We start from the raw sequence: 13,931 nt of genomic DNA, 5'->3' as shown, positions 1-13,931 counted from the left end.
TTGGTGCTGAGATACATAATGAGCACAAGAGCACATGAGGCCCGGTCCTGCTCCCACAGAAATGAGCAGCAAGGGTCTGATTCTGATTTTGCTGATCCACCTATAAATCAAGAGCAACTTCACTGAAGCACACATGAGTAAAAAGTGAACAAGCAGCCTTTCAGCCACTAAATTCCCAACATATCATGCGCTGTATTTTGTACAAAACATTGTCCCAGCTTGACTTTGCCTGCATGGCATCCTGGGACAAAATGGTGAGGATTTATTCAGAGTGTGTCTTAAGAGAGAAGCAGTTATGATCCAGCAGAGGAATGGGTCAGCAGAGCCCACTGAGCCCCCAGCAGCAGTTGCCCAGCTGAATTAAAAAGAAACAGGGAACCTCTCAGAGTCTAAACTAAGCAAGTGTACTTCTCTTCCCCTGCTGTACTTCAGATCCTCCTGAGTCCTGAGCTGGAGGCAGGTTTTGATGACCAGATACCTGTTCAGAGAGAGATTCCATAAAATTTTATGTGTTTATGAGCACTCTTCAACCAAAATTGACAGTGCAGATGAAAATCCCTTTGTATTTTGAGACTTAGAACAACAGAGAGCATCAAGCTAAGCCACGATACATTGTAACAGCCAAAAGATTTTCACCAGGACTAGTTAGGATTCCAATGGCAAGGAAATTAATTAGTTGCAGCAGAATGTAACAGAGAAACACTGGTTACAGCGTCTTGGAGGGGAAAAAATATAAATGGCATTTTTGTTAAGGCATGGTATTCATCAGAATAGCAAGGCTTTGAGAAAGGAAATTGCCCATATTTACCAGAGGAATGTATGATCTTTGTGATGTTCTTTGTAAACAGGATTGCTCCAAAGAATATCATCACTGCTGAAGAGAATAATTGCACCCCTATCTTATCACCTTTTTATCTTTTTAACGAGAATTGCCCTGCAAAGAGCCATACACTGGGTCACAACACTGCCCAAAGAGGATTTGTGTTTGAGTAGTGACTGAGTATGTATTTGTAGGCATTATAAGGACCACTAAATGAAAAATGGTGCCTGTCCCAATTAACTTTTAAATCAATTACACAGCTCCTTTTTTTTCTACGAGCTAAAAGCTGGAGTAAGATGCAGACTCTTGTCTCGCTACTGTGGCTTGTTTGTTTTTATTTCCCATCCCAGGGCTTTAGGGAGTGTGTTTCTGCTAAGTATTTCTGCAGCTGTTCAAAAGCAATCTTACTGCACAATACAGTATCTGAATAATTGTCTCTGGTGACCATTAAAGTCTGCAGCTGCCCCATAAAACCACGAGGAGTAATCTTGCACCACAGCAGAAAATATCCAAGAGCCAACCCTGAGGAGTCTAATTCCTGTTAGGAGAGAGCTAGTGCAACTGAGTGGAGATTCAGGAAGGCAGAAGAAGCACAGGGAAGGCTCTGGACCTTAAATTGTTTCTTTTCTTGCTGACCAAGCAAAGCTGCTGATTGTTAAATATTGAATTGTCTGTATTCACCCCCGGCCAACTGAAGTCAATGGACAGTCATGGAGAAGGACTTCAACCTGTTACACATGGAATGTTTGCCTTCCCCTTTGCCCCTCTATCTCTCCTTAAAGCCTTTTACAAACTGCACTAAAGGAACCCCTTTAAAGCCTAATGTATGGTAATACAGTTTAATTGTGGTTGGTTGAGCTGTTGGGGGTAAAATGAGCTGGTTCCAAGTAATTTTGCTGACTCTAAACTTGGCTCTGTGCAGAGAGCTGGAGGAGGGGAGATTACTAATAAAAATAGCTGTGCTACCTGGGGAAGCTCTGCATACTGCAAAGGTACTGTTAGAGCAGGCCCCATGATTGCAGATAATTGATTTTTTAAAACAGTGACATTTGCCTCACACTGACTGCATTACCTGCCTCTTAACCCTTATGTAGGAACAACTCACACACAAATGTAACTCCCAGACGAGCACCCTCCAGGCACTCTTTTCTAACTTAGCAAAATCTACTCACTTTGCATTCATTACACAGCTCCTTTCAGTCTGGGAGTTGGACACAGCTGAATGGTTGAAGGCAGAAATCTCCTGTCTTCCTTTCCTGCAGGATAAAAATAGAAAATCTGGGGGGCTCGTTTCTTCTCCCCACATCCTCTGATGCAGAACTTCCACTGAATCCCACGTACAGTCCACCAGACAGTGATACCTGCCTGTTGGAAGGACAAGTGATTACTACTGATCAACATTTTGCTTAGATGGAACATTTAATTCTTTCAGATGGTTACTCCTTAAAAATAACCATCTGGGCAATAGTACCCCTCTCCTTCCCTGCCTTCAGCTCTCACAATCATTATGAAAATGCCAGACAGAAGCTGCTCTATTAGCTAAGCATGGTTCACATCCCATCAGTGATATATATACACAAATAAAATGTTAAGAAACTCCAAATTTGGATGACTAATAAAGTGCAACAGGATCATTTAGCCTATTGACATTCAACTGTGGTATGAATCCAGTTAAGATTAACAGAAACCAAAGGTTCAGATCATCCTAAAGTAGCACAGAAACCTCATGAGAGAATGAGCTTGCTTCAATCCACAGGGCCAAGTTCTTTCACTGCCTTACATAAATAGGTACATCTACACAAGTAGTACAACGTAGGATCAGGGAGAGCTTCAGAAATCAATTTTATAACTTAACCAGTTTATCTATAGGCATACAAGGTCTGTCTGTTGTTTACTTACAGAAATATCTTGTCTGAAGAGATAAATTAGCAACTTCTTGCTATACACTTTTTATCATCTCTGTCTTCTCAGCAGCTCACTCAAGCCTTCTGTGTGCAGTTGGAGTGTCACCGTGGCAAGAAATCTTCCAGTCTGGTCTCCAGCTTTATAATTTCCTTGTGTCTCTGGAGGAGAGAAGTAGTACAATAACAAGTAGAACCCAGTGGACTTTTATATAAATGATCAAAACCTCAATGTCTTAAAAATCCTTTTGCTCTCTACACGCTGTCATTTCCATCTGAAAAGTGAAATTTGAAAAGCATTCTGCTTTCATAGTGAATACTTTCTCCTTCTGCTACTTCAGTGTTATTTTAAAGGATCAGATTTTTTTTCTGTGAGCTGTATGTAATAATGTTTAGCAAATAACTCTCTTGTTGCCCTAGTTTAAAAGAAAGTTACTATTCTGGCTGCAAAATCTGTTTTATGGCCATATATCATCATTATGTCCTTTGATGGTAATAATATCTTGCTTTCCTAACCAAAACAATTGCACAGCTCAAACAGCATCACAAAACCTGAGTAGCTTTCCCCTTCAGTTCAGCATGGGGCTTTAAACATTCACCTCACCACTCATGCATTACTGCCAGCTGCAAAGGTGGTTCTGTGCTGCGCTTATTTTCAGAAGCAAGGTGGTTGTTGCAGCATTCTCATGCAGTGAAAAAGGAATCAAGGCAAAGAAAAAAAGGTCCATGTAGAGATCTACTAAAAAGGTTTTCCTATAAGCCCACCAATCCTTTTCTGAGCTGTTCCTCAAGTGAGATATCAAGCCGGTAGGGCACAGATTACAGATCATTTTCCTGTGCTGTATTATTTCGTATGATTCCTCTGCACCTGACTTTTGATCTGGAAGATTTTAAGCAACTTTAGATGATAACATGATAATGACCAGTAAATGAGCTTTGTGAGGTCTCTGCACAATGTATAAATGATGCATAACTGGGCATAGGACCAGCAGATGTAACCACTCCTGTGCTTTGTGGAGTTTGTGTATTTTTCTCTTGCTGCCTGATGGTCACCACCTACTGTGACTGGTCACTTCAATAATTTCTTACCATTTCTGTCTCCCAAGTGAGCATCTGGAAATGGGTGGAAATGGATAATCCCAATATTGAGGACCGTTGTCCTCTAAACAGTGGCATGGATAAAAGACTGGATGGACACTGCTCCTTCCGTATTAGAAGCTCTACCAAAAGGTAGAGAAGCCTTCACTGAGCTATATCCAGCAGGAAGCATTCCCAAAGGAACAATGATCCCTTCTTGCTGTTTTTGAAACCGTTCCCTGGAGAAACCAGACAGCAGCTTGAGGTCTTATGAAGAAGAGGAAGTGTGTGAATCACAGCGAAATTACAGAGGTGTCAACGTTTGATATAGTGAAAGTGCTTCCTAACCAGAAGGTGCAGGTTTTAATAGAGCAGCACAAAAAATGACTCTGGTAGGTCATACTAAACATTTTTGCAACACTTTTCTCATGGTATTTAAACAGCATTTCAGATTTTAAGTTAAAATATGGATTGAATGTTAGTGTTCACAATCTGTTTTACTCTGTAAAATGCTGGTTTATTTCATGAAGCAGAAATAATCTGCCAGTTTTACTTGAAGAAAAAAACCTGATTTATATTTTCAAGGGGGTGATGAACAAAAGCTTGAGGTGTGGTGAAAATGTACTTAGTTGCTACCTTCTTTACCACTCTAATTATGGTGACTAAATGGAGCCAGAGAAGGAGACAGGACAGAACAAGTCTGATCAATACTTGCCTGTCTTTTGCCCTCCCTGCAGTTAAAAGAGAATGACTGCACTTATCTGGGCTTCTTGGGGAGTATCCATTCCTTGCTGGAGGTTAAATGAAAAACTCTTTTATTCCAACTTTTATGCTGACCCTAAACTCATGTCCCGATTCTACTGTCTCTGACTACACGGATAGTTCTTCAAGTCGATGGGAAAATTGTCATGAAAACGGGTTGCTCACATGAATGAGGTTTGCAAGATCAAGCCCTTCATGATGAGTATAACCCTGGGCTCTGGGCTGATATGGCACCTCTGATTTACAAGAGCAATCCCATTAGCATCCAAGGGACAATTCACATGAGTAAGAACCGTGGGAATGGGCCCCTCAGGAGCAACTATCACCACGGTTATGTATCCAACCTCACTCGGATCACAGCAGTTTCCAAATGTTCTACAGGCACTTTGTGCTGCAGAGAAGAAAACAGACCTTGGGCACAAGTTCACTTGTGCTTTACAGATTACGGCCCCCACTTTGGCGCTCTTCATATTCTCTGCCCTCGAAGAGTCTCCCCTCTAAGAACCTGAACCTTTTAAGTGGTTCAGGATCTGCAAGTCTTGGCTTCTCTCATTTCTTTCCTTTTTCCCCCTTTATTTCAGTCTTCCTTTTAATTTCTCCTTTGGAGTTTCCTTTTTTTTTTTTTTTTTTCTTTCTTTTCTTTTCTTCCCTCCCCTGATTTTATTTCCTTTTCTAATATTTTTTATTTTTTATTCTCTCTTTTCTTTGATCTTTATTTTTTCTCCTTTTTATTATCTTCTGTTGCCTTCCCTACCTTGCTTTATTTTAAAAAACAAATTTCTTTCTCTTTTCCCCTTCTTTCCTCTTTTTTATCCCTTCCTGTCCTTCTCCCTTCCTCCTCAACTTCTTTCTCAGAATCAGGGGTATTCAAACAGGATAGGAAAAAAATTAACCAGGTGTTTGTCTCAAAATTCAAAGAATGGGTATATAGCAGCTTTCCCAGTTTCAGAAGTGGTTTTTTTAAAGTCACATAAATCCATCTAAATTTCCAGAATCTGAAAAACTGGAATGTAAAATCCAAAGTAAAGCATGGAAACAGTAGAATTCCTACATACATTTATGCTTCTTTTTATATCTTACAATGAATGAAAACCACATTTTCCCTGTTGTGTTTTTTTTGGTGTTTTTTGTTGTTTTTTTTTTTTTTTTTGGCTGTTTCTGAATGTAGTTCTGAGAACTTGTGTAAATCAATTACCAGCTTTTCTTCTCAAGTATAATAATGTGTGTTTAGTTTTACTGTTAACTTAATAGGTTTATCTGCTTTTTAAACTGACTGCAGATAAAGATTGGGATGTCAAACAAGCAAAAAGCTGGTAATAGAAGATAATTACAGTTTTATTTCAGTCACACCATGTGATTATGATATGTGTTAGATGTGGTAAAGAAACTACGAAGATACAATTCCTGCCTTGAACTGAGACATGAGCTGCAGAAATTCTTGCATGTTTTTTGAAATAAACCCATTCCCTGGGATGGACCCATGCCCCAGTGAGTTTTTTGTTGACTTCAGCAGAAACACTATTTGCCGTGTTCTTAGTGAGAACGAAGGTTGCTGAACCCAACTCCTACTAACATTTCAAAAGGGTTCTGATACTACAGTCCTTGCTCAAATGAGTTTTCCTGTGTTTTATGACTTTTTAAGAAGAGTTACACAGGAATTGGACATGACATGACAGGAGACGACACGAAGCACAGAAGTAACATCAGTGAACGCTGAATATATCTACCCAAGAGTAGAGATTTTTCCATAAGGATGAAGCTTTAAAAACTGCATCCCTTTCTGACTGTGCACACTTCTTCAGGACTAGTTTTGAAACCTTTGCTGGGCATCTGAGTACATTTATTTCTATCTTTTTCTGTCTTGTTTATCATGAGCTGCTTAGTCACAAGCATGATGATAAGGAGTGCTGCGGGAATAGCGTAATTCTCCCTGAAAAGCCCCCGGGAAGCTCGGACACCAGGCTCCCCCCTTTCATCACTTTGTAGCACGCTGGTAGGAGAAGCCTGTGGCCGGTTGCGGCGTTCCTTAATTTTCTGTTTCACTTTGCATGATGCTTATCTATTGGAACGGCGCTGACGGCTCGGCAATACAAGCACGTTCAATTTTCTTGCCCCTTGGTAAAAGTTAAGGCCCACAAAACAAGGAAGGGGAGGAAATACGGAGTCTTCCAAGTTAAGGCCCACAAAACAAGGGAGGGGACGAAATACTGAGTCTTTCAGGTAAGCTTCGAGCCCTCTTGGGAATTTGCACCACCGCTGCCCTTGGTTATCACTACGAGCGCCTGTCTGGGCCACAGCCTTTGGTTTCCCCCTGCCCGAGGGCGTTCAGACAGCAGGGCTTTTTTCTCGCTGGTTTTCACTCGTTCTCCTCCTCGTTCCGCCTGCTTTGAGGGGCTCCGGGCCTGCCCCGCCGCTCCCGCGTGTCCGCCCCGAGCCCGCGGCGCTCCGTGAGGGCGGCCCGGGCGGGACCCGCCTCCGCGGCCGGCGGGGCGAGGCGGGGCCGGGCCGGGCCTAGGCGCAGTGCCGGCGGGGGAGCGGCGGGCTTCGGATCGCCGTGGGCACGGCCGAGGTGCGGGCGCTGCGAGGGGGCGGCGGGGCCCGGGAGCCGAAGCCGCCGCGGGTGCGGGAGCGGGGAGCTCCGTGTGAGGGGGCGCGGGGAGGGGGGGGACCCGGAGCGGCGGCGGCACCGCCCGCGGGGCCGGGCCGGGAATCAGCAGCTGGATTGGGAGCGGAGCCTGCGGGGAGACGGCGCTCGGAGAAATCGCGTTTGAAACACGCACAGACGAGTGGCCCCGGCGGTGCCGGGACACGCGTGGCGGGGCCGGCGGGAGGGTCCGAGCCCCCGCGGCGGGCTTGCAGAGCCACTCCGTTATTGTTACACATGTATATCAGGCTGTTTGTAAGAGTGATGAGCACATATCTGCCTTAAAGCCCCGCGCTGTTCGCGCGTTTGGGGTTTGTTTTTAGCAGCTCTGCTGGTGCTGAAATCGCGAGTTTGCCGGTTCCCATCCATTTTGTTCTGACGGCGGGTCCTGGGCATTCTGGGAGCTCGGAGAGGTCACAGGGCAGCCGGGGAAAGTGGTAAAAATGCGGCCGAAGCTGCTGCTGAACAGTGTCCCATGCCAGTGACCTGGCGTCTTTCTTGGATGTATTTTCAGCGTAGCTTAGGGAAGAATGCTCTGACGCCGTGGATTTACTTTATTTTTGTTGTGTGAAACGCTGCGTGCTTTTTGTGCTGTGAGACAAAGATAAAAGTAGCAGGACAGTTCTGTTACATCGTTTTAAACAAGATTGTTGTAACGAATAGAAACAGTTAGTGTCCATTTCTGGGAAAAGCGGTCGCTGTTTATCTTGGGAGCTGTGCTATGATGAGAGAGGAGGGAGAGTTATACTGAATTAAATTCCCGTGGTCCACAGACCCTGTGCTAGGCCCAGCGACCCCAGCAGTGTTTTAGGAAGGATAAAAAGGGAGCAGGATCCCATCACCACAGCAGACAGGTCCAGGCAAGGCTGGGTTTGTTTTCATTGAGCAAACCTCTGCGTACCTCCATCCTGCCCACTTCCTCACCGAGGACGTGCCTTGAGAGCAAGTCTTCTGCTCTTTGCTCATCAAGTTCCCCTTGTTTGGCAATAGCTGACTGTGCTGAAAGCAAGATGAGAGGTTGTTAAAACTGCAATCAAGTGAATATTAACATTTTTATTACTATTGTTAAAATTATATCGCAGGAAGTAAGTTGGCTGTAACAAAAAAAAAAAAAATCAGTCTTAGTGACTTATTCAGACTTAGCTAAGGCATCCTAGCTGTATGGATTCCTACTGCATGCATGGTTGAAGCATTTCGTGAGGCAAAAGCTGGAGTCTATGTGGGACAAAAATTGAATGTGCTTGGTTTTTTTTCACCTGCATTCGTTCCTCAGCACCTCTTAACTTTCTGGTGGTGGTAAAAGGTACAGCCTCCATAGGACTGTGGGTTTGATACGGTCTCATTGGAAAGAGACTTCATTAGTTTAAACCTCCCATGCTAAAAGCAGAAATAGTCCTGTCCTTTTTGTCATTACAACTTAATCTTTGCCTGTGAGTCATGCTAAAAGCAATTTTTAAGAACAAGGTCTCAAAGGGGAAAAATACATGTTCAACTCTGTTTGATCACAAGTTACTGCTGGGTAGGAAGATACCGGTTAGTTTGAAAGCTGAAGTGCAATTATAATTGTGTCATTTTACACACAAAAAAGGGTAGGCAATACTAATTTTCCTCTTTACATTCTGTAGTGTTCGTAGCATTGTCACACACTCCTTCTAGCCTGATAACTGCTTAGGGAAATTTGCTAATTCAAATGAATTGGTCTAAAATTGGTCTAACTCCTTGTGTTATTTCAAAAGAGTACTAATTTCTGTGATTAAGTGTTGTTTCTGCAATTGCATTAAATATTTTGGTAGTTTGTGCTTTGACAGTTTAATAAGCACTTACAATGGAAGCAAAATATTATAATTTACCATCTTAAGGTATTATGTTATACTATTGTGGAAAAAATAAGAATGGGGGGGGGAAATTGTTTGAAAAGAAACTTTCCAAGGTGGCAAAATCATGCCGTCATTGCAGTGATGCTAAAAAACAAGGCTGGTGAAACAGTGTTGTTGTTAGAACTTTGGATTGCAATGATGTTAACTTTAACTAACTTTAATGTTTTTTAGAGGCTGTCGGTGAGAAGGGGAGAAATGGCCAAATCGACGCAGTTAATTGACAATGAAGTCTTCCGGGCTTACGCTACTTACACAGCCATTGTTCTTCTGAAAATGATGCTAATGAGTCTGGTAACAGCATACTTCAGGATCACAAGGAAGGTAATCATTTGGAAATACTGGCTGGGAGAGCAGACTGACATTTGTACTGAAATGCAGAGACATCACAGCTATGTCTTTTCAGCTTCCAAATGCTGCTGCTGTTCATTTTCTTCTTTCTCCCTGTTCTGGAGGGATTCTGAGTTTGGCGCTCTGCTGATCTCAATTGGATGATATTTTTAACCTAATTGCAAGATAATTATGAGACTTCCTGTAGAAGGAAGGGGTCCAAAAGCACTTTCAGATAATTTGTCAGGAATGGTGAAAAAGAGACCTGAGCCCTTTTACCTTGTAGGTGCCTGTGTTCTGTCAGCCTTTTGGCTTCATTGCAGGCTTTTCCATCTCACAGGAAGGCTTTATCTAAATGCATAAATCACATTGCATTAATTTGTCAGCCCACAAGCTATGTCTGTACAGGCTGGGCTCAAGAAAGCAGCAGTGCAATGAACGCTGTGTTTTTCCCTGTGCTTTTAACTTCAGGTAAGTTAAGTGAGGTTATTGAGGCATTGGTAAAAAGAGTGACCTTTGGAGCAAGCTGCCTTGACTGGATAAGACATTTTGGCTGCTAATGTCGCTTGTGTCCTTGTGTTTGAAACAGGCATTTGTCAACCCAGAAGATGTAGCATCATTTGGAAAAGGGGAGAGTGCTAAGAAATTCCTGAGGACAGATCCAGATGTTGAACGTGTACGCAGGTAATACACAGCAACTTTTAAAAGTTACTTACACAACAGAATAGTATTAAATCCAGGAGTTAATTTCATCCTGTTCTGTCAAGACTGCGTGTGTTTTATGGTGCTTTATGTAGCAATCTAATATATTAATGAGTTTAAGTGGACAGACCATTCGAGATTCAAATGGTCAGTGTACGTTCTAAAAACAGTAAGGCACTGCCTGGTTATAAAAGCTAACTCTTAGGTAATGTCCTGCCTGCATGGGCAAAGTAGTGAGAACACCGTAAGCTGATGTAGCTCGTGGCAATATTTTCTGTTTCCAGAATCAGAAATCTCAGGATGCTGTTTGATACACCTGTGCTAACAAAGAGCTTAAATGGAATGTTTTCCTTAGGATTTTTCTTTGATGAAGCTAAGTTTATTTTTATATCAAAAACTTGAATGTCAATGAACTCTTCTCATTTAAACCTTCGTTAGGGATGATCTTGAAAATATATACCAGTGCTGATTTAATAACACTACATCCTTACAAATAATGGCTGTTGTTTCACAAAGTATGTTTCTGTATGCCTCCTAAGGATTAAAATCTCAAAAGGGCCTAATCGAAGTGGGCTGTAAAGATGTTCTGCTCCTTCCTTTTCTGCCCTTGAGTAGTTCAGGGAGTTGTTGCTTAATTTCATGGGTGTTACGTAGAAGTGGAAACTTTTATGGTGAGGGGAATTCCTTTCTCTTGTAAATTGTAAGAGGCCAGCTAAGTTGAGACTAACTTTACGACCCATTTAACCCAAATTGTTGTGGTAGAGGAATGACAACCACCTCAGTCATTTTCACAGAATAGATTTTTAAAGCACTGTATTACCAAACCCTGTTTTGCTGTTTTGTGGGGTTTTTCAGACATCCCCAGACCTAGTAAGTCAGCTTGGTTCTAGTTACTGTGTTGGTGTTGCAGCATCCATATTTTCCTCCCAACTGTGGTTCTTAGTGGAAGTTTTCTATATTTTCTTCTGCAAGCTTCATGGCAACAGATAATGCCACACAATTTTAGTGTGGCTTCTCTTTTGTAAAAGTGATTGGAATGTGTTCAGTTTATGGGGGAAAAGGATTTGTTTTTTTTTTTCAAGAGAAAAGATCAGTTTCTTCAGAGTACTTTTATGGGGAATGAGAATAAAATTCTGAAGGGATATGTTTCCTTGTAATGATAAATATATTCCAAAAGCAGCTGCAAGACAGTGCCATGACCTGATTCCAGTTGGCTCTGAAATTTGACATCATTAGTAAGGTTTACACATTGTTTCAATCAGTAAATTGGGCTGGAAGTATAATTTATCTAAAGAGGTGAAGGGAGATGGGAACATTTACGAAGGGGTGTGATAGAACACTTGAAGATACGGAGTTCAGTCTCAACACATTTTTAGCAAATTATATTGTGGTTTCAAAATTTCAAACATTTTTTTCAGCTATTTTAGTACTCAAAGTGAAGAAAATGAACGAAAAGCGTAACTGTCACACCTGTTAGGTGTTCAAAAATAACCTTCTTCAAGATGATGGAACTTCATGAACATTTGATGGAATGGTTCCTGTGTAGGATATTTCCTATTTTCTCTATGGACACCACAAACTGGATTTATGGGATTAGAATTAGACCATCTGGGCCATGAACGGTAATAGTTTCAGTCACAGTCCTCCAGCTGATTGATGTTAATTGAAGAGACCTCTCTTCTTCCCTGACTTTTCATTCTTGCACACCCAGGTGTACTCAGACATCTCATGTAAGTCCTTAATATTTGCCAAGGTCCTGGGGAAAAACTAATACCTTTCATACAGAAGATCAGAAGCTCAAAAACGTGGGGTGCAGCAGGAGAGACCAGAGTGATGTCAGGTGAACATGCCAAAATCGTTTCAGCAGCTGAATTAAGTCCACCTCTGCAGAAGAAGCCAAGAGTTGCTGAATAGTAGCCTGCTCTGAAAACGCTGAAAAATAACGAGGCTTAAAGTGGTTTATTCAACAAAACATAACACTTTAAAATAACTTTTCTTCTTTCTCCAGGGGCCACCTGAATGACCTGGAAAATATTGTCCCATTTGTTGGCATTGGTCTGCTGTACGCCCTGAGCGGCCCAGAGCTGTCCACGGCCCTGCTGCACTTCAGGATCTTCACAGGGGCTAGGATCCTTCACACTTTTGCCTACTTGATCCCCCTTCCCCAGCCTGGCAGGGGTTTGTCCTGGGCAGTTGGCTATGCAGTGACCTTCTCCATGGCCTACAATGTCCTGAAGACAGCGTGGCTCCTGTAGCAGAGCTGTGGCTTCCCCGTCCCCTCTGACATTCCACACAAACTTCCCGGCGCTGTACGGTGATGTCTTCAGTATTCCGTGGTAGCTGGGATTCTTTTTTTTTTTTTTTTTTTTTTTTTTTTTAACAAAAGCTTTTTATTCCAGTTCAGAAGTGTTTCTTTTTTGGAGGAAAAAGAATCCTTCTCCCTGTATTCCCTCTTCGTGGGTTGCACTGCCAAATACTAGATTGGATGTTCCCTTTGCGATTTGTCGAGTGCTTGCAATTCTAAACATGCCATGATGCTGTATTGATAGAGTGTTTGATAATTTTCTACAGATGCACTATTTTTGGCTGTAGCTCTGAAGTTTAAATCAATAAAGACAAGATTAAAAAAAAAAAAAAAAAAAAAAAAAAAAAGGCAAACCTGTTTGTATTTTTGTTTTCATTTTGACTCTTCTCACTGCAGCCAGCAAATAGCATGTCACTATGTATCAGGAAGAGATTCCAATCATACAGTTCTTTGAAGAAAGCTTACCTTAATAATAAGATAGAACCAGTAATGCTAGTCTTGTTGTAAAAAAAAAAAAAAAAAAAAAAAAATCTTTGATGAAAATGTTTGTATAATCCACTTTGGGATTTAAAAACCCTAAACCGTTGCAGCTCCATTTCTTTCAGTTGAATAGATTAAAAAGAAAGAAAGTGTTTGTGCTAAATTCTGTTTTGGAGGCACTGGTAAAAATTTGGAGTAGTTATTTTGTTGGGGTTCCTGCAAACGTAGGATTTGTGATAAAGTGTAGACCCTTTGTAGAGGATTTTTTTTTTTTTTCATTTTTGAATAAATTCAGCATAAAATGAGTGACACTTGCAAATGTAGCTATCAAGTAATTCAGATGTACATATATAATTAGTATGTCATACTGTCATAAATATGTTTGTGATAGGAAATCTTGCTCTTTGCTTACATCTTTTTATGATGTGTTAATTTGCAATACATTCTTTAAAGACTTTTCTTCAGCTTCTTTTTGTTTGGTTGGTTATTTTGGGGTTCTTCAGTAGCTCTGGCTTAAATAATAGCACGAGATTTCAAGTAGCCCAGAAAGGTCTTTTTATGCAGTGTGCTGGTCATTGAGAAGTTTTAAATGGCAGAAGTCAGAGCACAACGCTTTTGGTTCCCTTTCCTACCCCAGAAGCTGTGCCCCAAAGGGATGGCCCCGAGAGATGGAGAGTTCTCACTGCTGCTTCCACGTGTCAAAGATTTTGTTTTGCTTTTTTGCATGGGAGCAGTAGTTGTAGCAATGCGAGAAATGGGACTGGAGGGCTTTCCTACCTACCCACTGAGTTGTGAGGTGGGAGATGGTGCAGTGCTGTGTTAGGCTGCAACTCAGAAGGGTGGCAGGATGAATAGGGAAGAGCTCAGAGAGACTGGTTTAATCCAAAGAAAGAGGATTTTTATTGCAATTTAAGTGTAGTGTTTTAAGTCATGTCTACTATAGAAGAGAGGATGGAACTTGGAATCAAGGAGTTAACATTGATTTACCAAAAGTTAAATCTAGCTAATGAGTGAAACAACAAAGAGCTGGATCCTC

General features: G+C 41.7%; 1 protein-coding gene across 1 annotated transcript; it reads left to right on the top strand.

Annotated features, from left to right (window-relative positions):
- The first annotated feature begins 7,021 nt into the window (after positions 1–7,021).
- On the top strand, positions 7,022–12,486 carry MGST1 (microsomal glutathione S-transferase 1). Its single transcript, XM_040062139.2, has 4 exons — positions 7,022–7,129; positions 9,253–9,402; positions 9,998–10,092; positions 12,119–12,486. Exons 2-4 carry the CDS (start codon positions 9,277–9,279, stop codon positions 12,363–12,365), a joined length of 468 nt encoding a protein of 155 aa, XP_039918073.1. The 5' UTR covers positions 7,022–7,129; positions 9,253–9,276; the 3' UTR covers positions 12,366–12,486.
- Positions 12,487–13,931: the final 1,445 nt, after the last annotated feature.

This window comes from Hirundo rustica, chromosome 4 (genome assembly GCF_015227805.2).
Source record: "Hirundo rustica isolate bHirRus1 chromosome 4, bHirRus1.pri.v3, whole genome shotgun sequence".
NCBI lineage: Eukaryota > Metazoa > Chordata > Aves > Passeriformes > Hirundinidae > Hirundo > Hirundo rustica.
The sequence above is the reverse complement of the archived record's forward strand: the minus strand, read 5'-3'. Positions and strand labels throughout refer to the sequence as shown.